Consider the following 23,588-nt stretch of genomic DNA (forward strand, 5'->3'; position numbering starts at 1 on the left):
GGAACATCAGGCAAAGTTCAAAATTAAATGCCTTTCAAATTAGGACTTATGTTAATTAAGAATTGTTGTTGCTCAGTTTGAGGCAGTATCTGAAAAGAATTTTGCGAATTTGTGGTTGAGTGAATCACTCTGGGCAGTTACATGTGACATTTGTGAGACAAAAGGCTATGATTAAACAAGGCTGTCATCTATTTTATTTGTAATATATGGATTATAAGGATGTGACTGGATTTCAAATGTTCCTATTCTCTTGTGGATGACCACTAAACTTAAGCAGAGAAACCTATGCCACACAAAAAAGACAAAGAGTTACATCATTTTGTAGAACGGTTAATCCGATCATGGACAGTGTTTGTGCATTTGCTATCTTCGGAAAATGCCAGCAAAGGCGCTAAGTAAACCTATTTTACAAGACTCCCTCACAAGGATACAGTGCCAGTATCGGGATAAAATTTCACACAGCAGCATGGCTCAGTCACATAACCTAAGCAGGCTTAGGAAAATGGAACACTACAAAGTATTGCACTTTTTTCTTGTATGTCTGTTGTGGCACAAAATGTTCAGATGACTGATGTGAGTGTGAGCACGAAAGCCAAAGTGAACTAATAGCTGAATAGCACATAGATACTGTTGTTAATGCTCTGAGTTGTTTAAAATGGTAGATTATGGAAGTGTGCACCTGGCATTCTGCAGGCTAGCCTGGCAACACTCCTCCCTTATAATTATAATGAACACACAGTAATTCAGGGTTGAGGCTGAAATACGAATGATGTCCTCTGAGACAGCTTGTTTTAATGGTTATGCAGAAGAGTTCCTAGAAGTGCAGATGGCAGATGCAATGCTTTTGAAGCTATTTACAGATTGTACATTACAAGGTATGGAAAGACCCATAGCGTGAGGCCATATTGCTCTTTTGTGCTGCTGAATTAGACATTAGGTTGGCTTATAAACTTCTAATGAAAGCTGCGATATCTTTAAGTGTATATTTACTTCAGTACTGATACCCCATTATAATAACATGAGAGGTAGCATATTAGAAATAGTAGTAAAGAGAAACGATGCTCCTTTGAGAACTGCTTGGTCTATGTGTTTCATCCATAAACCCCACTGTTCTCACTTTGTCCACATAGGGGTGCATTTGCTTAGAGCTAATGCGTCGATCAATACAGACTGTGAGAAGCCCAATTTCAGTTTTTTGGAATCATAAAAATGCTCCAATGTAAGATATTGCACTGTAGTCAGCATTTTACACAACGAATAGGCTGCAAAAAAGATAAGAGCCAAATGTTCGATGAGATAAAATGATCATCAACAGTACATACTTGTTAGAACGTGTTGTTTTTTTACATACTAATCTCCACTTAAACACCGATGGATCAAAACTGGCATCTTTACTGTACAGCGCTGGTTTAATTCTACACTGTCATTGTAGAAGATATAACTCTGACAAACATGCCTCTAACACAGAATGTGACCCGTTCGTGTTTTTTGCCTCGTTCATTAATTTAAAAGCCATATTTTTGTACCTGTATGTACTGAAAATATTCCAGCAGTCTGTATTTATGTACTCGGTGGTTAGTATATATCTCTATCCCTGGCACGTTCTCAGACTTATATAAAAGAATGTGGTGCCTTTGAATCAGCCCACCACTGTGATACAAGAGCATGTATTGCAACAACAAAAATGTTAACTCCAAGAAAAAGTTTTGCCGCATTAAAGTCACATAGGAGCCACATTAGCATGTGAAAAGAATAAACAGGAGCATTCTCAGTTACACACTCCACCTGGCTGCGAACCAACGTCCTTGTCAGAAGTCCACCCACCGCACTGGCTAACACTGAAAGACCTCCTGGGGACCGCAGTGACCATTCACTCGGTTCTCTCTTTTTCCCATGCACCTGTGACTGTTTTTGTGTTTGCTATTTTTTGCTTTGTCTTTTTCTGGCAACACTATATCATCGGAGACACACTTTCCCTCAAAAGGAATTCTCCTGCCCAACAATGTGGTTTGTTTGTTCACCGGATATGGCAGGCCACAGAGTCAAATGGAAAAAAAAAAAAACAAAAAAACAAAAACAAACCCCCCCCAAAAAAAAAACAAGTCACCACAGTAATAATTAAAATTGCCACAAGAAGAATAGACTGAGAGACACAAAAGTATGAATATACTTGAAATAAGAAAATAAAGTACTTTTACCAACTGGTTTCTTTCCGAGTTGGGGGGCTTCACAGGTGCACTTGGATGGGCACTTCTCCTTACTCTCCTCGGACGGCTCATCCGGCTTCTCCATGGTCCTGGACCTTAGAGAGCTGCTTTTCCATTTTCCAAAGGACTTTGCCACAATCGCTTTGTCCGCTCCTTTCATTGTTTTCTGTAAAACACATTTACAGCATGACTTCCCAGGTTTATCCCTCTTGTGAGCCATCTGCCCCCTTTTTTGGCTCTCAGTAAACCTGTGCTCATCTTTCCCAAACCCAAAGTAAGAGAGAATTAGGGCATTGTGTGCATATGCATTCTCTTAAGCATTCCAGAAAATTTCCTGATTGCCCTGGCATCTTTTTTAGAGAGCGTTTGGACATTGTTTTTCTCCTGACATTTTGCAGTCCTGTGTTGAGAGAGTGCTACTAATTGAAACAGTATAAAACAATACTTTGCAGAGTACATACACAATAAATGGTAGATGGAAACTGAAAAAAAAGACCCAAACACATTTTCACATTTAATCCAACTTAAAGGAAATAAAAATAGCACATTATGCCCTAATTGAGTGCTGTACAGTCCGCAAATACTATTACAAGGCCGATCAGGATTAGCAGTGGAACATACCTAGTTATCTATTTCTGAGTGCCAAGACTGCTAGCAGTGGGCAACTAAATTTCAAAAGCTGGCAAATCCAGTTGTCTCCTAAATACAGAAAGTACTTAAATCCAGAGCTAACAGAAGAAAAAGACGGATAAAGGGTGCTCTGCATATCACCGAAAAGCTTGTGCACTTTTCAGAATCACTGGCTAGGTTAAACAAATATGCTAAGTAGAGATCAAAACAATCCTTTGATCTGCAGCCTAGTTTCCAGAGGAATGGCTTGGCTGTTGTTGTAAATAACTTGTATAAATCTATATACCATTTGCCTTCAGGTAATATCAAAAGTGCCAGGGATTCACAGGCAAATACCTTGTGGTTAGGAAATAGATCAGATAAAAGCATATAAATATTTCAGTAACACTGCACTCTGTCATTTTGTGTATTACAGCGGAGTTTTTAACCCCATATGACCATTTTACTTGTTTGGTTCTATCACAAAAACACCATTGAGTAATAACTTAGTGCAAAATTACATTCTACCCCTTTCTATTTTGTAGCTTGTTAAAAAAAAAAAAAAAAAAGAAATTCTCCTACCTCCAGCACGCCATTCAGGTCAAACACAGTGTAAAACATAGTGCGAAACTTCATACAAAAGAGGCTTGAAGAATCAGAATGCAGAAGCTATGCAACTTGCTGACTAACTTTGCCCTCTGTTTTGATCAAGCACACAAAGAAAAACGCTGTCCATTCAAAACACACAGCATAACTCTTTTCAGAGAGAGAGAAGGGGGGTGGGGGGGGGGTGCTGTGAACAAACAAGGCCATGTCCTGAGCTGCAGTCAGTTTCCCGTCAGGCGTGCACAGTGCTCGGTGAGGGCCTGCAGGGACTGGGACCGGCTGTCACCACACTCAGGCAACAGAACTACTTTTGTGCACTCCATCTTCCTTTAGACATCCCCCCCACATTTTCTACCCCAAATTTGGTAAACTGGGCTTTTTCATTCAAAGCTCGCTTTACTTCGGCCTTTATGGTTATACTTCAAAAAAAAAAAAAAACATGTCAGCAAACACTTTCAGCAAAGTAAAGGAATGCTTATACATAATAACAATAACAATTAAAATTATAATTATAATGCATTCACCCTTTTGAGCTGTGGCATCACTTCCTGATAAAGGAAACAGTTCAACAGTGATCAAAACCTCCATGAAATAAAGCATTCATCCTATTAATATACTTTAAGACAGATATTTTATATTGTATAATATTTGTATTTAGTCTGATGCTAACTAGCTTACCATGGCAAACAACTGTCGACCTAGCTTGGATAACATGCTGGCGTCCTAACTATAGATAAATAAAGCTAAAGGGACAGTGGAACATGCAAAAGAGATAGAGCCTGAGCCTTATCTTCAAAACATTTCATGAAAAAATACATATTATTATTATTATTATTATTATTATTATTATTATTATTATTATCAGTTGCCATAGCACTCTCGGGCTATGCTAGCCAACGTAGCAGAGATGCTAAAAACGTGACGATGCTAAACTCACCAACTTTCCAAAAGTTGCTGAGCTGCAGGTTTAATCTTCATCTCGTCCGTCGTTGCTGTCAAAATTAGAGCTGTTTCTGCGTCTACGGGGACAGACATCTCAAAGTTTGGCTCAATCAGGTGAGAAGAGCAGTCACAGGTCAGATGGCATCAGCTTCCTCTGAATAGTAAATAACTGGCTGGATAAACAAAAGGTGCATCCTGAAACTGAGCTGAGGCCAGATCAGTAAATTTAGGAAAACCTTTGGAAAATTTTACCTTCTACTGGAAAGACTGACTTGATATCAGTGCAGGTGTTATCTCTCATGAAAACACAAATAGTTCCTCAAAGCTGACTTTTAATTGTTATTTAATTATTATTATTACTATCTACTCTCCGCTTCATCTGTCGCATAGAAGACATAATGCATCTTAAGGTTTGTGGGAAGACGACGGTCTTAAGGGAGGAATGAAATGTTGCATAATTTCATGAATGCAATCATTACATGCTGAGTTTTAATCCTAAAACCTCATCCTAGGTGTAGCTTTATCCAGCAGGGAAATGCAATTTTTGAGAGAGAGAACAGAATGTACCATATTCTTGACCCGTCTGCCTCAGATGCTTGCTGTATATGGAACTGAATACTGGACGTGAATTGTATCATTCTCTGTGTCAACTTGTTAGATGGCAGTTGCTTTAGTGGAGTGGTGAGAGCGGCACATATGCATTATAGGAGAAAATTGTGAAATGACAGATTCCGGGTGTGATACTGAGGGAATGACTAACTAATAGGAGGGGTGCTCCAGGCTGTTAGCTTTGAAAAGCAGTTTGCACATTACTTTATCTTGTCAATCAGATTCCTGGAATGGAAGAGGTGACTGATAACTTGAATTAATTATTTTCTTATTGCATGCATGTGTTAATTCATGTTAATTTATGTCCCTTACAGGCCCAAGCCAGAATATCCAGAGTAAAGCGCCACCTCTGGCACCCAGATCACCACACCACTCTCTTTGCATATATTTATATCAAATGAAAGACTTTTTTTTAATCCTGTTGGAACAAGGACTGACTGCCAAATTTGATTTTTAAATGTACTTTTAAGCTGTTCATGGTTTACGTTTGCATTTTTTCTTAACAACTGAACAACATGGAGCAGTGTTTACGGCTATGATGGGATTTGAAAGTTACAGATTATTTTTTATAAGCAAATCCTACCTCTTAAAGCATACCCCCTTTCTCGAAGAACACAGCTAAATAATGTAGTACAAGGTCAACACTCACAAGGCATACCTCCACAGTCTCTAATATTGTGTGTAGTAAACATAATTTAATTAGTATTTCATCATCCAAAACAGGGTTTGCATTCACAAATAGCATTTCTACTGAATTTGATTACTAACGAGACCGGCAGCAATTCTGTAGAATGCACACAGCATTCTTTAAACAATTGCATTTCGCTAAACATCTTTAAACATTTTGACAAATTTAACTTCCTCTGAACACAGAGGATAAGAGGAAAAACATTTCTCTGATGAGAACAGAAACAGCAAGAAGTTCTAACAAGGAAAAGCCTGCCAGGTGGCGAACTGGCTGCACCAACAGAACGCACAATCTGTCTGCTTCTCCTTCCAAACCATTGACAGCTGCCATCACCAGCCTTGCACACTCGCACTCAGTGGCTCCTCAGCTCCCTGCCCATCCCTCTTTAGTGTTTCCTGCTAACCTCAGAGACAGGGTCACCTGGCCCCCTAGTTGCCCGTCTGTGGGGCCCTGCTGGCCCCCTGGAGACCTGCCTGCATGGGGATGCATGGCTAACAGAGGTCTAGCAAAGCCTCTTTAATATGCAAACCAAGGGGCTATTCCTTTGACCCGAGACCATAGCTTTTCTGATAGTGAAATCCAAAAATATTCAAGTGATGTACAACGATGAGATCTGATTAACAGTTTTTGATCTCCTAGTTATTTGATACTGAATATTATACCAGACAAACAGCACCATATTCAGGTATTTTCCTCAACCAGGTAGGTCATTTTCATCTTAATTAAAGTGACACGAAGCATGATTGAATCAGATTAAATTCTCTGCACTTCATCTGAAAAATAGACATCTACAGCTTGAACATTTTTGTTAAATTGGAACAGCATTTCTCCACTGAGTAAAACCTAAGCACACAGATGCACAGAGGCTAAACTGAGGAGTGTTCCACAAAGCTAGCATTGCGACTGGGCTAAAAATAAAACCTGGCAAAGTTATTCTGATCCCTTATTGGTCCCATAGTTTGATTTCACATTTAGCATTTGCATTCCCCTCCGCATAAACATTTCATTCTTCCCCTCCTGCAGTACAATGAGACTTGAGTGACTTTGGCAGCAGATTTTGGATCGGTGCTCCTGAATCCACCAGTGTATGTTATCAGCAGGTAAACAAGCTTTCGAACAAAGCCATAATGGAACTGCAAGCGGCATAAAGAGGCTCATCTCAAAAGCTATACAACCCATCAAAGCTGGTGTCATTTCCTCAACACTGCACTGCAGCTGGAAAATGCATGGCTGTTAGTTACAGTTTAAATCGCCTGTCTATTTTCAGACACTTCAGAACTATTTGTATTGATTATTTACTTGTCAGTAAGCAGCCAGATTACCAAAATAAGACAACAGATTTTAATGTTTACTGGATTCTTTTCCATTTTGTTTTGTGGTAGAAAATCAAAAACTGTGTCATGCACTAAATTAATGGGATTTGCACTATAGGGTATTTGAATAATTATTTTGTACTGAAAATGAAATACTTCTATCTATATTTGGGAGGATTACGGATGGCATTGAACTTAATGTGAAAATAATTTGCCCTTTAAATACATAGTTAAGCTATATCCTACACTTTCTGCTCACCAGATGCAATCTTGTTAACCACACGCCTGGATGCTCGTCACCAAACTTTCCACATATTTGCCTTTTGGGCACAGCTCAGATGCACAACTAAACCTACGCACTCTCCTCCCAGAGAGTGGCGAAGCCTCAAAGCTTTCCTTTCATATGCTGCATTATCTCCATGGCGGTAATTATCCATAAAACTATGCCATCAGATGTTGATGATTTCCAATATGAACCCAATAAATGTGTTTAAATTTTGAATTATCATATTTATGTGGATATGTGTTACTAATAGTGATTATGTTCGTCATGTGGGTAGAAAATCAACCATCCTTATATTGCGCATCCTCACATATTTCTCAGACATTTCATCACACATTTAATCTGCCCCTGTCTAAGATTTTCTACTGAACCTGTAGTCAAAGCAGAGAGAGGACAATAACGGATGAGATTATGAAGCATGTCTGTTAAAGCATGTCTGTTTGATCATCATTCTGTTTAGGTGAAGTTCTCTACTTGGTCTCTTCAGTCCCTGACAGCAGATATATAACCTAATCTCTTTCCCTAACCCTTTTCTTAGGCATGAATAGGGTGGAAATGTGATGGCATTAAGTCGATTTACTCCTTGGTTTGCAGTTTCAGCCTTAATGCCTCTTGGCTCTTCCTCAACACACTCGTCCTATTTAGATTTTGAAAATATAAATGTTATGTTAAGGCTTTCCTATTTATTTTCATTTATCCATCATTTGAAGTTCATGCATATATTTTCTCGAGAAATAATGCTTGTTTATTTGCAGCTCCGTCTATCTAGTGTAGTGTCAGAGATATTTGAAAATCAAATACAACTTGTGTATTATCTTCAAATGCAGGAGATATCAGTAACAAAGGGCAAGATCTGGGACTGTATGACAATCTTTGTGAGTCTTCTCTGACATCATTTTGATATTTCACATTTACTCATCTAAACCTTAATTTAGTGCCTCCAGCATGTGTTGACATGCAAAGAAAGGCTATTATAATGCGTCTTTGAATTTCGGCTTATGGTATTTAAAACCTGCATTAATATATCTGTCTTTATACAATTACTGGAGTGTGTTTATGATGAATTTATGGGTTTGTGGATAAAAAAGTTCAAGTTAGATTTTAACTCATGAACTCAGCACGAGCAGGTTGTTTTCTCATTAAACTTTATTTGTATGATTTGTAAAAAATGCTTTTAATTATAAAAACTTGCACGTTATCTCAATTCCTTTGAAATGAGTATTGCCCCTTTTTATCACCTCTAAAAACTACTTTCTATCCTAAGAGTTTTCTAAGTTAAATTTAATTTGGATGTCTGCAAGTGTCTGTAATATGTAGTGTACACAACAGATATGTTTGTATGTATGAGTCGATCAAAATTTCTTTTTGACTTGATATGTTCAAATTGTATTTCAATTTTATTTCCCTTAATGTAAATTGAAATCTCTGCAATCTCGGATTTTTAAGTATCACACAAAAAGCGTATTCCTTCTAAAACAGCATTGTTTTGTTCCTTTTCCTAATGAATTAAATTATACATTTCTGTTCAAGTAAATATTCTAAAACAAAGATGTAGACCTCAGAGTCAGTTGCTATGCTTCTTTCTTAACAACAGCCAATTTCATGACATAGTACTGAAGATAAGTAGTTATTTGTTTTAGAAATAAGTTTGACAGCAAGTCAAAGGCAGTTTTAATGATGGAACTAGCTAGAGACTACACATGGCAATGTTAAATCCCATTCAGCCTGATGAGAGTGACTCCCAGCAGCACTGAGCTCAGTGGGGGGTTGTAAACATTTACACTAAGAGCCTGTCCAGTGCACATGGTTGGTGCTTGCCAGCCACCTCGGTATTGAATGTTGTGTTGCATATTTTGTCATTCAGGCCTGTCCCGAAATTGTAGGAATCACACCATCAATTTATGAAGGAGCCATCCAAATGTGACAACGGGCTTATGCTAAATGGAGAAAATAGAGCTAAACATTGTTAAAACACCCCTAGACCCACATGGTAGAGAGTGATCGGCGGAGAGCTGCTATGCTCCCCGCTGTGAACTGGGAAAGTGATGTTGGTGGGCTTCCTTCTCCATGAGGGCCGCATCGTTCTTGGGCCCCGATTTGAAGCCTTTTTGAAGTCTGTTTCCTGCGGCAGGGTGCCAACATTAATGTTTCCACAAAAGCAAAAATGCTTAATCAAATGAACACACTATATTGTGCTATTCCACACTGACTTCTGAATCCCCCAGAAATTTTAGAACCATGATTAAAAAGATATTTCCTATATATACACCCTAAAAGGCATTGTGTATTGTTTGCATGTAGTTTCAGAATAATGATCTATGATTAAGTGATTTAAGATCTAAATTTCCAGCCGGAGAGAGATTCCTCCCAAAACGGAACAGTTGTTTACTGATGTAAAATGCGTAGATTACAGTTAAAGGTGAAAAGGGTGAGTCCAACAAATTGATTTACATTTCTATCACATATAATCATCATATATGGAGCAATATTTGGCCATGACAAAAGGAACAGATTATGTTTGGGATCAATCCTTTATTGTTTCAAAACTCTATCTTTTACAATACAGTCATTTATTGTTACATGTGTGATTTGATGGGTAATGTACAATGTCTTCCAATAATGAAACACAGTCACATAATTTTCCTTTCTACATATCAATATTCTATGATAGTGAGAAGTTTGTGCTGATATATTTACTTAGTTCTGACAGCTCAATTACTTCCCTTTTCAAATCAACAAAAGCATTGTTTTTGAAAGTGCATTTCAAGGATTGCAAAGCTAACTGTTTCCATCAGTCAGCTATAATGTACATTTCAGTATTGACAGAGGGCCATACTGCTTTGTGAGTAACAAACAGCATTAACTACATTTCCAACTACAACATTTATCTGGATAAGTCAATCAAAGAAAATATATCAATATGCATGCCATGAACATTCCTCCGTTAACATTTATAATAAATGTATATTTTCATTTAATTATGTTGATAATGACACAGTATTTTCCACAAAAGGACAAATGCTGATAATGAGAACTAATATTTAACATCCAAATTTTGTTCAATTTTACAAACAGGTCAGATGGCGTAATGCCACAGTGTATAGGGCAATGCCCTAAGAAGGTTAACATCTTTTGGTCCACGATGACAAATCTGGGTTTAAAAGAAACAAAAAAAAAAAAAAAAAAAAAAAAAAAAGAAAGTGGTGCCAGGTAAGATTTTGAACAAAACTCAAAATAGTATGATGAAGATGATGGTGATGATGATCTTTATTCTTTCCATTTTTAAGGTCTTTCAATTTTCAAGTTATGAATTATAGTGTGAAGTTGCTGTTCAAAAATTAAGCAATATAAATATACATTTTAGCTCATTACTTGGCTATTATACTTTTCTGTTCCATGGAACAGCTTTCACTCTGTAGAACTTGGTTCCTAAAGGAACCTTGAACCTGTTCTGGGCCTGGTGAAGGAATAGAGAGAAAGAAAAAAAGCTTTGTGAGACGGACAGAAGGTACAAATTGTGTATACATCAACTCAAATCCAAATCCAGTGTGCAATCTGTTACTAGAAAATAAAATGAGAAACCCAGGACCTAAATTTAATTATGTTTATATTTATATATATATATATATTCAAAAGATTAAGTTATATCTTGAAATAAATTCAATACCTTTTTTGCCTGGCAATATTCCTTCTCCATCACCTTTCCAAGTACCCACGGCCGTCTTGAGGTCCCCGATGCTACACAACAAAACAATTCAAACACGTCAAACACACAATCATGTACATACAAAATATATAGCCATTGTTTCAAAATCATTCATTCATTCATTCATCTTTATTTTACCTGTAAATCACAAAACAAATTCAAATATTCTAAGCATGACAACAAATGGACAAAACTGACCTGGTTTGAGGTCCAGGGCAGTGAGAGACTCTGAGTGGAGGAAGTAGAGGGTGGGACCGACTGTGAACAGCACATAGTTATCATGCCTTTCATCCAGGATGATTAGGACCAAATCCCCTACCTGGAAACTGAAATATAAAAAAGATGGACAAACAGACAAAAAGGATGATGACACACAGTTCTGCAAGCTGATAACAAAAGACACAACACATTAAACGTAATTATATAATATGTATAATTATACAGCCCATAATGACAGAAAGAGTTTATTTTTTTTCCTTGGTTTTTTTTTTGTTTGTTTTGTTTTTTTGGCTCATCAGCATGCACATGTTCAAACCATGTATTAGATTCTAGCCACTTACTCTCTGATGGAGATTTTATCTGAATGCCGAGACGACACCGACGACATGCTTTGAGACATCTACAAAGAAAGGGATTACGCCGACATTATACATGTTTCAGAGAAGTGTTAACAACAGTGGCTACAAATGACTTCCAAGAAGAACTGTATAGAGTTGGAAAAAATTGACTTTGCGATTAGCATTCATACTGGCAGAATTATACCAAAACTAACGTACCCTTGTACCCTTTTTGAACCAGGTAGTGTCTCATTAAAACAACTTTTGTAGCAAAAAAAAAAAATATATATATACATATTATTAACACATGCATACATTTTATATTTGTATTATAAGAAGGCAGTTTCAATAAAATTCAGCCCTCCACACACACTAATGACACTGGCTAAAAATGTATTTGTCTTCACTCAGCTTGTTAACCTCCTGGGTCAGGCTTTTATGCTTTGATGCTACTGCCACCTAGTGGAGCAGGTGATGGACAACCCATAGGGATAATATTTAACTGACCAGTCTTTGACTCAGGCGCTTGTTTTCTTCCTCCTTCATGTGTAAAGTCTGCAACATATAACAGGTTCATTAAAAAGACATCCAGAAACACAGCATATCTCACCTATATGTAAAGTAAAAAGTATAATGTGTCCACTTACTCTCTCAAGTAAAATTATCCGCTGTTTCTCCTCTGATATTAGGACATTTTCACTAAAAAAGGAAAACAGGTTACTGCACTCTGACAAAAGGCTAAGAAACTGTATGATGTGAAAATGAAAAGTGATTGATAGTTAAAAAAAATATACTATAATCATATAACAACTACTAAACGGTTCGGAAACTTAATGGTGATAAATGAAACACTTACTGACTTCTTTCCACTCCTGTCTACAAAACCTCAGGCCCTCTGAAACTATGGATGCCAAGGCTTCTCTCTCTTCTGTTACTAGCAACCAATTTGATATAATCATAGCATGAGAGGCTTTCCACTGTGTGTAAGTATAACTTCCTCCAGGTGTACTGTAACTCTGCTAACTCTTGCAGTTTGTTCAAAATGTCATAGTTAAAGGTGAAGGAAAATACTAAGGGGATTGTGTTGATACACAACAGGAAAGGAAAAAGTACTGCAAACGAAAACTTACTACACAAATAGGAAAAAGGCATCTGTCTGATATCTCTTTGGATTCTGACATATACTGATATCTTCGACTGCTACTGGGTAAATACAAAATGACAGTTTATGAAATAGCATATCACTCCCATCATTATAGAAACGCTGTTTTACAGTGAAGCTAAAGAGGATGCGGTCATTCACTGGTAAACTTCTGCTATTCAACTTGACTTCTTTTATGTAATCTAAATAATGTTTCCTGTGTCACAATGCTCTGAACTGCATTTCTACAGAAGATAATTTACATCCTGATTTTGTGTAGTGTATACTGAGTGTCACAGATGATAATGATGTGCATTTATCAATCAACTGGGAAAGTACTGCAGTAACAGCCGTACTTAGAAAATGAAACCGATGGAATGAACACTGGGCTATTTGTAAAAGTCAGGCAGACACAGGCATGCATAAAATGCCTGTGTCTGCCTGAATTTTTTTGTATGCTTCCCCAAAAGACAGATTTGCCCTTCAGTGACCTGTAAACACTTTTTGCCTGAGCGTCACTTCTCCTCAGTATCCAGATAAAATAATCACTTGAAAATATGTATCAATTTTTATTGGAGCGAAGATGCTTACTGGACTGTCATCATGCTGGCTTCCACTGCTGAATCAACATGTTCGTCATCTCGAATTGCTGCCACAGAGGCCAGTCTGTCAGTTTCTGCCACAGGCTCAGAAGAGCAGGCCCCAGTCACAGGCAGAGCTCTGACGGCTGCTGCTGCTGCTGCTGTTCCAGCCTCTGTGACCTCCTGAGCTGATGGGTTGGGAGGGAAGAAGGCAGAGGACACGAGTGCAGTGCTGCGCAGGCGATTAAGCTCTTCTTCCAAGTGCTTCTTCTCCTGCATGACACTAGCCCGGTCCTCAGAGAGCGTCTCTATCAGAGCTGAATTAAGAGAGGATAAATTTGACACAAAATGTCAAACTATAACCCAACACTTGACTGGCTATTCTTCGCCAGTTAATAAGAAAAGTCTTCTGATCATTTCTAAGTTAATACAATAGCTGTGACACAATTAGCCCCAATGATTTTTTATTAGACAAATAGAAATGATTACCCTCCACTCCAAGTACTCAGAGGGTACAGCACTCACCTTTGTCTTTCTCTTGCTGTTGGGTAACTTTCCGTAACTTCTCTGTGAGCTCACTAATGATCTGCTCCTTCTTCAGCTTCTCTCGGGTTAGAACTGTGTTGAAATTAGTCTGGGGAAGAAAAAAGGAAAGGTGATTTGCTGTACAAATGAATAAAAGCCTATCTGGCTGTGTTCGTGCCAACATTTATGCCAAGTTAAATGTTGCAGAAAGTATGTACTCACTTGTGAATTTGATTAAATCGCTACATAAACAGTCGCTTGCGTCAGAGTTACAAAAGCATTGTAGCTACATCCTACAGTCAGTTGAAGGTTTACTATGAACACCAAGTTAAAACAAGTTGCAGAGAGATGGTGATTTACTGATTATTATTATTACTATAAGTAAATATATTACACCTATTGAGTTTAACATTATTATGGGGACATTGAACTTAAAATGCTTAGCCTATTATACAATAAAATAATATCAGTATCCTCATCTTGTTATGTATGATTACTCAACATACATATATATATTTGCCATTCATTGTTAATAAATTACCATTCATAGGTATGAGCAATGTCATGAAATGTCTGGCAATGAAATTAGATAAATGTTATTTACAGCAAAAATGCAAACCTGCTGCTCTGCAATTAGTGATGTCTTAAGGTTCTGCATCTCCTCATTCTTTTTCTTCTCCAGGAGCTCCATTTGGGACTGCAGTGAAGCCCTCTCCTGCTGTAGCCGCTCTTGTAGCGCTGAGTCCAAAGACAGGGGAGCTCCGGAATCTGCACGCCCCTCAGCATGCAGTGATAACCCTTCATCACTCAAAAGCACACAGCAAACTTTCATTCTTACAGGGTAATTACATCATCAGGATACACAAAGACATACAAGGAGAAAGAATAGATAACTAACTCTCCAGAGTTTGATAACTTTTTTCTATGTCTGATCACTGATTTACTTTCTCTTAAATGAAATCAGATCAAATTTGGGTTAACAAGTCAGCTTTTAAAACATGAAACAAATCGTGTAACATTTGACGTCTTGATCAGACATTTACCTTTTTAAGGATTGTCTCTCATGCAGCTCAGTCTCAAGTTGCTTGATTTTCTCGAGCAGTCTCTTTTCCATCTTTTCCTTTTCCTGTTCCAACTCTTTAAAGGCATCTGCTGATGTAAACTTGGTGCCCTCCTCTTTTTCCAAATCTTTCTCGACCACTTGTCTCTTTTGCTCTGGTTTTTTCAAGAGCAGGTCATTTTCTGCCTGTAATTTATTGATGCTCGCCCTCAGCTCCTGCTCCACTTCTTGCAAGTGCCTCAACTGCTTTTCCTTTTCTTCGCTTAGAGTCACTTGCTGGTTTAATTCCTGCTTAACTTTCTGCTGCTGCTGAGCATGGTTCCTCTCAGCATCCTGGGCTTGCTGCTGCAATGATGAGAGCTCGTTGCGCAACAAAATAGTCTCCTCCTCGTGTCTTTCCACCAGCTCTGAGATGCAGTGTTCCCTCTCAATCCTCATAAGAGTCCTCAGCTCAGCAAGGTCCATTTCATACTCTTCATTTTTTGCTTGAAGCTGTTTTTTCATAACTGCCAGCTCTTTACTGAGGACTTTGGTCTCAGTCTCTACCTGAGACTTCACAGCCTCGGCTTGCTGAGTCTTGGCCTCCTCCAGTAAGAGCCTCATCTCTTCTGTCTCTGATTCTTTGAGGGCTAGCTCCACCTCCACTTTGCAGCGGAGTTCTGCAAGCTCAGTAATATAAGCCTCCAATTCTTTGATTTGGCTGTCTTTCTCTCTAAGAGCTGTAGTATGGTTATCAGCTGCCTCACTTAACTTTGCACAATGTTCAGCAGCTAAAAGTGCCAGAGCCTCCTGTTTATCCTTTGTAATGGTCTCTAGTTCAGCCTTGTGTTCCTCTTTCATTCTGTCCTCTTGCTCCTTTAAATGAGATTGTTCTACAACTTCCAACTCGCGTCGAATCTTTTGCTCATGTTGTTCCACCTCAATGTGCAAATTCTCCAGCTGGCTGGTCAGGGTGTCTCTTGCAGCTGTGAGTGTTTTCATCTCTTCAGCTTGATCACTAATCATCTGCTCCATCTTTTGAATCCTATCCTTCTGGCTGCTCTCCATTTCAACCCATCTCTCTTTCTCATTCTCCAGCTGAGTAAGTTCTTTCTCTTTCCGCTCCATAAGACCCTCTAGCTCCAGCATTGCACGCTGAACGTCTCTGACAATATTCTGGTTTACTTGATTTTCCTCTGTTAGTGTTTGAACCTGCTTCTCTAGCTCTTGCTGAACTGAGAGAAGCTCTCTTTGATGCTGCTCCTTTAACTGCAGTTCGTGGGTCTGGCAGAAGTTGTCCACAATGTTGTTCACCTCTGTAGTCAAACCCCTCAGGACAAAGCCAAAGTCATGTTGATCCTTTAACACCAGACCTCGTAAGTGACAGAGATCATCCTTCACGCTTCTTAAGTTGGAATGAGACTCCTCTGCTGCAGACTGGTACTTGTCGATAACTTGTTTGAGGACAGTGATCCTTAAGTTCTCCCTCTCTAGTGTTGTAGTATCCTGCATTCGCTTGTTGTCAATAGCATTGATCACTGAAGAGTACAGAGACTCAACCATCATATCAGGGCTAGTAGGATCACTGATAGGGTTTGGCGAGGTTAAGTTCTCTTCAATCACAAACTCATTGACGGCAGACATAAAATCTGACTCAGGGCTCTCGGCTAGAGAATCCAGATCAAGGGAGCCCTGTTGCAGGACTGGATCCATGTTCGGATGGCCAATGGTTTCAAAGTCAAAAGTTTGTGCGTCAATGCTGTCTGGGGACAGATCTTCCAAAGGAGCTGGGACAGGAACATGTAAGGGCTGGCAGCTGGGTCCCTGAAGGCTAAGAGAGCAAGGGGTTTTGGAGGATATTGGCATGGTGGTCCCAGGTATACTGTCAGACTGTGGGGTCAGTACAGTCGATCTCTGAGTGCTCTGAGAACAGGATGCCTTAAAAATCAAAAACAGATTAAAAAAGAGCAAGAGAGGATGCTTACAAATTTCATGAAATGTGAAAAGCAAATTTAAAAATCATACTATGCATAAAAACCTACTTTAGATTAGTGTTTATAATAACTGTAAATTGAATAAGTGTATTACATATATATACACATATATTTATTTATTTTATTTTATTTTTTTACAAACTAATGAACAAGAGGTTGCTGTCATTACCCTTTGTTCACTTAACAGGTCAGTAATAGTTTGAGACATCTCATCCACACTCTGTGCTGCTTGGACCAGTTGGTGAAGCGCCCCCACATGGTGATGTAAGGGCTCAAAGTCACACATTGTGGGAACCCTGGGAGAAAAATTATGAAGGAATGAATGTCTATGCCTGCAAATCAGTGCTAAAATGGCAAGAAGACACATATATATGTATGTATATAAACTTTAAATTAATAGCTGATATACAGTGGGTGCGCTACATAGTTATCCACCAAATTTGATTACATACTTGGTAGTATTACAAATCGCTTTTTTTGTTCTATTCACACGAACAAATTCTATTATTATTTGAATACTAGATGCAATCAAATTCATTTGATTTAGAAATATTTGGAAAGTAACACTTGTATGCTTCCTGTAATTATTTTTGTAGCATTACATAACTTATGCCATTATACTAAAACAAAACAATGTACATGACTGAGGACAGTGACTTACATAAGGAAAGGTTGCACCTCAACAGGACAGCAAGACTTCAAGTATTGCAGGTCCTCAAGTGAGATGTCTGGAAGTTCATCATCAAACCTTCTCGGCTTTCGTGTCTACAGACATTAAAGAATATTCCAAAAGTAGAAATCTCTTCAAATATAGTGGAAATAATGCACCTTATGTATGAATATGGACAAAATATAAAAAAAAAAATATATAAAAAAAAAACAAAAACATAAAAATAAAAATAAATAAATAAATATCTACTTTTTAAACTTACACAGAATGATGTTGGGGGCCATGAATCGAGTCCTCGGAACAAACGATTTCGAAGGAAAGACTTCCCTTTATTAAAAAAAAAAAAAAAAAAAAAGTTGATAGATCAAGACTGATCATGATTTTCTCAAAAACACATAATGTGATGTGACACTTACTGAAAAGTTTTCCAAAGGATTCCCTTTTGAACTTCTCTGCCTCATACAGCTGTTTCCCATCCTTCACAAGTGCATAAGCCCACTGAAAAGATCAATTGTAAAATTTAACAATAGCAAAATGATTATTGTGTTTCTCTTAGTCCACTTTCAGTGTTCATTGTCATTGTCATTCATTGTCTTCTGTTATTGAACTTTAGAAATTATGGAAACTAACGCATGCTAAGGATTGTTGTCATGTGCTGATCACCAGGTACAGATTTCACAGCGGCCAATAATTAGCACCGACCTCTCTGTAGTGGCGCATAAACATTTTCCTCCTGACGACCTCCACCACCGCCAAGCAGTACATCTGGGGCACAGTACTGAGGGCCTCCACCACTCTCACTCTTTCAATCAGCTCTGTCAAAAGTCTCAATAGAGCCTGAAGCTTCTCACCATCCTGATCTGCGTGAAGCATCACGTAGCAGCACCATCTAATTCAAAATAATTGCCACAATTAAAATAGTACAAATCATTTCCTTCAACTGTGTTTTTTTTCCTTAAACTAAGTCTTAATTGAATAGAAATTATCATACGCACTATGCACATTAAGTCGTTAACCAGGAAATAAGAACAGGAAATAAATAATAGGGAAGAACTGGTTTTCAGTTTTACTTGAGTCTGACTTGAAGGTTGTTTGCAAGTTCTTGTTTGGCAGTGGTGCACTTCTTTTTGATGTCTAGCAGCTTTCTGTGGTTGTTCAGCATGATCATCAGCTGGTTGGTGTGACTAAGACACAAGTCAGGCAGAACAGATGTATCTTTCAGGTTTTCAGCCCGCTTCTGATTGGCCAAAAATCCCTGCAAGAAACAGCATGCAAGTCCAGGTCATGCAACACAGAAGACAGTAAATAGAAGATAGTGTTTATCTCTTACTTCACATACCTGAGCAAGTTCTTTCTGCTCATTTACCAACTTCTTACAGCTTGCAATCATTTGGTCTAGAGCATACAACCTGTCCTCAAGCCCCTTGATGGCTTTCATGTTTTGATTATCGAGCTTGGCAATTGTGTCACGACAATCTGTCAGGAAGGGCTGAATGATACATGGGTCAAGCTGAAAGAAATTAAATTTTTATCAAAACTTTCAAACACAATTTATGACATATGTTATACAAAATTCTATTTTGATGTATTTCATGCAACTGTGACGCACTCTATTGATGGAGTCGAAGCATTTCCTCACTACAGATTCCACATCATTTGGTCTGTCTTGCACGTTGATCCAGTCTAAAAGTGTGACATTGAAAGAGGACGGGTTGGCGAACTCTGGAGTGTCTTCATCTAATAGCGCAGCTCTCAATCCACCACTGTCAGTCATTTCATTTGTTTCCTGGTCACCAGTTGTTTCACTTGTGGCTTTCCCTGAAGTGGAGATGGGTGCTGATAAACTGGAGGGCTTCTGTGCCTCAGCAGTGCAGAGCACAGAGTCTGTGGATTTCTCCTCTTCTGTCTCATCTGAATCCTTTTCTGGGGTTGAACTGGACTTCTCCATGCTCTCTTTGTAACTGTGTCTTGTCAAGCTTTCCAGTAGAGGTATCCTAGCCATTACAGAAACCGCTGTCCCTAACCTGCAATCATAAAAAAAAAAAAAAAAAAGTGTATTAGGAGGGAAAGTTGATCAAGCTCATTCCACAGAAATAGTATGCGCTGCAATTCTTTACAGTTAGGTTTTTCATCATTACGTTGTTTTAATTTGGATTATTAAAAAAGTCAAAGGCAAATGCAAATAGCAATAGTTAAACAGTACTTTTTCTTATCCAGTAGTTAGCAATTAGTAATACAGTACAGGGCAGTTTGCCTCGGCAGCACTTACTTTGTAAGTTTCACTTTAATGTCTTCCAAGTCGTGTTGATAATTTGTGTATGAGGTGTCAAATTTCATGAGTAACTTCTGATAAGATAGAGTGCAGTCATCTAGGTTTGCCATAATAGCAGCCCAGCCTTGGTGCTGAAGGTGTTCATCATGAACCAAACGCTCACAGAAAGAGCAAAGTTTCTTGGCAACTTCAAACATTTCCTGAAAGAACATGAAAATAACCTCAGAGAACGGTAGCAGGCAAATATTTAAAAGCATATTTTTCGGCCAGTGGTGCTGCAATGGAAGGTAACTGAGAAATAATCATCCAAACAAACATAAAGACAACAGCAACAACAACAAAAAAAACAACAGGTAAATACCAGAGCAAGTTGTGTTCGTGAGGCAACGGTGTGAAAGACAGCTGGCATCAGTAGAGATTCCTCCACCTTGACCTGAATCTCACTCTCAATGGAGAAGGTGGTTTTGGGGATGGTTGGATCCCGGTCACACAAGATCATCTCTTTGTTGAACAGAAATATGGGGTTGGTTTCCTACAGTTGAAGAGTCAGACATCAGGCAATGGGACATTCTATAGGCCAACTTTTTACAAAAACACTATGAACACTGTGACATACTAAACAGACTTACAGTGCCAGCACTGTAGCTGCAGACTCGTCTCTCTGCAGCCATACATTCCCCTCCATTAACAACAAGGACTTGATGTTGAATTGCAATCTTATATTTGGCTTGGATGGCATGTTTAAGCTCCAGTACACTGAAACATTGGAGGAATTTAGTGAGGTGAGAATAAAAAAAGAGGCTCTTACCACAAACTATTATTAACAAAATGCCAAATGCTTACGTTTGGACAGCAAGATCAGTATCAAATGTCAGTGTGCTGCCATTGTTGACCTGGAACACATATAACTTCATGTTGAATCTCCCACAGTTCTTTGCACTTGCCTATCTTGCTCATTTAGTCATTCAAGGCCACCCTGAAAAAATAAAAAGTTAACAATCACATTAACATGAGCTGGGTGATCTTTATTTTTTATTTATTTATTTTTTTAATGTAATGACAATTGTTACTTGTTTTCTCTATGCTGAGTAAGTGAAGGATGGTGCAACTTACTGAAAACACAACGCCATAAAGCTACTTAAATAAATCCTGCATGGTTGTTTTTTTTTTTCTGGGCTGCACTAAATGCTACAATTATGTACTGGCATATTATTATCACGGTCCTTCTATTGAGATAATTTGTGTCTTTGACGTTTGGAGACACAGCCACCGTCCCTTTCAGCCTACAGCTGAGAGGCCGGCGGACTTTAGTATAAATAGTTTAGCTGAACACCGTCGTCGGGCACAAGCCAACGTTGAGTGTGTAATCTGTTCGAAACCACCTGACATGTTGGCCAAACGTGAGGGAACTAGATAAAACTATGCCACATTTGTTGACTTTCATCTAAACAGGGGCGAGTCAGAAGACTGAAAAACACGGACTTGGAGACACTGAAGTGGAATTAGAAAGAGCGAACCACTCGCGGTTAAATGTTGATAGTGTGACAGTATAAAAACATCTCATGAAATAAGTGGCTATCACAGACACAGATGGTGTGAACGGTGGCTAACGTCACTAAATCACCCTTTTCAGTGGTCGACGGTCTGCGGGCCCCTTATCGTTTATGTTTTGTTTATGTTTACTGTTTTAGGGGAGAGAACACTTCACCGTTGTTATTTTCACGGAGGCCTCCAGTCAGCGTTGGTTGCCCAAGAAAGAGCCAACGACAGCTGCTAACAAGCTAACCAGTCTATTATAAACCGCTGACTGCGCTAACTGGCTATTAGCTAACACAGCTGTCAAGCTAGCGCAGCCCAACGTCGATGATTTTGACAAATATGCTGAGAGTAAGCGAAATAATCCACATCGCCCAACTCAGACTTATTCTGGTATAAGAGTGAAGTTTGACAGTGACTCGTTTAAATAATCGATTTCGCTTGTCTTACCTCACTTTGCTCGCATCTCCCCGTTCTTGGTCTGTACCTCGCCTAGGCGAGTTGGCTAGCTTGAAAGCTAGCAACTGAGCTAGCTAGCTAACTTGTTTTAGCTTGGCATACATAGAGCTAGCTTAGCGAGCCTCTAAGGTTAGCTAGACTAAACAAGACTAGAATAACTGACAACCATGGTCATTTGCACAGATTAACCATCCTGTTGTGAATTCACTTTCCGATTTGGCAAACCCCGGCCGGGATGGTGTAACACACGGGCTAACCCAGCAGTTGTTTATCTCAGGTAGCTAACTACGCTAACACCCTCTGAACAGCTCTGTTTTGTTGTTGTCATCTGCTAATGTGCGATCCGTGAACGATCCGTACACCTGACACCGACCCGACAGGCGGTGGGCCGTTTCAGGGGAAAGGACACACTGCCGCTACTTCTGTAATGAAAAAACTAGTTTTGTAAAAACTAGAACTTATACGTTTATGTTAAGTAAGTCTAAATACGAATAGCCCACGCGAAACTAAAAAAGTTATAACAAATAAAAAATACAGAATTTCGTGTAAGAATCATGAACTAATTCTTAGTCTCAATTTCGATTTTTACAAATAAGTTTTGTTCCTAGATTTTGTGTAAAACAATAAGATATTTTTGTCCTTATATTTTGTACCGCCTACACATCTGATAGGCCTGAACTCAATAAAATAAAATATAATAAACTATAAAATCAATTTGCGTTCCACTGAACGGGTTCAATAAATTCAGCTCTGAAAACAGTCTCAAATTTCCCATCAGTGCATGCGTACTTTTCCAAGGGGGTGTTCCATCAGTGTCGCTAAATTAAGCCCAGTTTTTCTAACAAGTTCAGCATGAAACTAGCGCCATCTCTGAATTAAGGCTCAAGCCGGTCCACGGTCTCAGTTCCGCCTGGTTTCATCAGGGCTGACCCAGGCCCGGCTTCTGTAGCCGGGCTTTGTGCTCGGCTCTGCGCTGTCCAAGAAGCCCCGATGAATGGATGGATGAAAAACCGATCAAATGACGCACGAGAGGGAAAACGCAGAGCGCCGTTTTTTGTTTTTTGTTTTTGTTTTTTTAGCCGCTGGACAAACGCTCCTCATAAAGAACAAAAAGCAATAATCACAAAAAAAAAAAAAAAAAAAAGCAATACGGCTGCCATCAACAAGTCGAGGGACAAGGCATGGCAAACTGTTGCAGACTGACTGACTGGAAGGTCTTTCACCATAAAGTACTTCTTACCTCTGTATGACATTTTCTGTACTAAAGTACCTAAAAAAATATATGAAAGAACATTCAGATCACTCTGTCTCTGTCTTTTTAACATGTCTGCAACCAACAACGTAACTCCAATACTGTGACCCTTCTGATGTATTCATCCTTGACCTGCATATTCATTCTTTGATTTTAACAGGAGCAACCTAAGAGGCAAAGGAGGACCTGGCAACAGACAAATACAGATGGAGAGAAGAGACCAGAGACTGGACTTACTCCCGGACTCCAATAGAGACGAACAGGTCGAAAAAAGGTAGGGCATGGGTCTTGTTTATTGTGGCACATGTACCCCCCCAAAGCAAAAAAGATTGCTTGAACAAGAATCACAGTGCACAGTGAGGTTAACTGAAATAAGACTCTAGCCTTATGCTGGCAATGTTGTGGAAGACTGCACAGACCACTACAATGTCACGCAGTGTGGAAAAAAGGTATGCAGTAGTTATCTCTGCAGAGCATTAAAGTTCGTATGGCATCACTGTCCCTGCTTGATGCAGTGAACATTTTCAAAATGTAAAATCCAGTTCATCTGTGACAAAGCATATGACAGTTGACAAATACTCTTCCCCTACCAAGCATTC

The 23,588-nt window shown here is 38.8% G+C and overlaps 2 protein-coding genes across 2 annotated transcripts in view; both read right to left on the reverse strand.

Moving 5' to 3' along the window:
• The window catches only part of st18 (ST18 C2H2C-type zinc finger transcription factor), a 38,373-nt gene extending 36,047 nt beyond the window's left edge, over positions 1-2,326 (reverse strand). The window contains exon 1 of the mRNA XM_029525087.1: positions 2,199-2,326. Within this exon, the coding sequence (XP_029380947.1) occupies positions 2,199-2,292 (94 nt within the window). The 5' untranslated portion in view covers positions 2,293-2,326. The remainder of the gene's footprint in view (positions 1-2,198) is intronic.
• Positions 2,327-9,779: 7,453 nt separating this feature from the next.
• rb1cc1 (RB1-inducible coiled-coil 1) lies at positions 9,780-22,055 on the reverse strand. The gene is made up of 23 exons (XM_029524989.1): positions 21,729-22,055; positions 20,586-20,718; positions 20,372-20,498; positions 20,104-20,274; positions 19,740-19,942; positions 19,080-19,494; positions 18,810-18,980; positions 18,541-18,725; positions 18,173-18,359; positions 17,887-17,968; positions 17,733-17,797; positions 17,462-17,565; positions 16,970-17,096; positions 14,811-16,744; positions 14,387-14,573; positions 13,768-13,876; positions 13,253-13,559; positions 12,168-12,219; positions 12,028-12,075; positions 11,524-11,582; positions 11,162-11,289; positions 10,925-10,995; positions 9,780-10,714 (listed from the first exon to the last, which is right to left on the reverse strand). The coding sequence occupies exons 2-23, from the start codon at positions 20,654-20,656 to the stop codon at positions 10,637-10,639; spliced, it is 4,881 nt and encodes a 1,626-aa protein (XP_029380849.1). The 5' UTR covers positions 20,657-20,718; positions 21,729-22,055; the 3' UTR covers positions 9,780-10,636.
• Between the last annotated feature and the right edge of the window lie 1,533 nt (positions 22,056-23,588).

Source organism: Echeneis naucrates, chromosome 17 (genome assembly GCF_900963305.1).
Source record: "Echeneis naucrates chromosome 17, fEcheNa1.1, whole genome shotgun sequence".
Lineage (NCBI taxonomy): Eukaryota > Metazoa > Chordata > Actinopteri > Carangiformes > Echeneidae > Echeneis > Echeneis naucrates.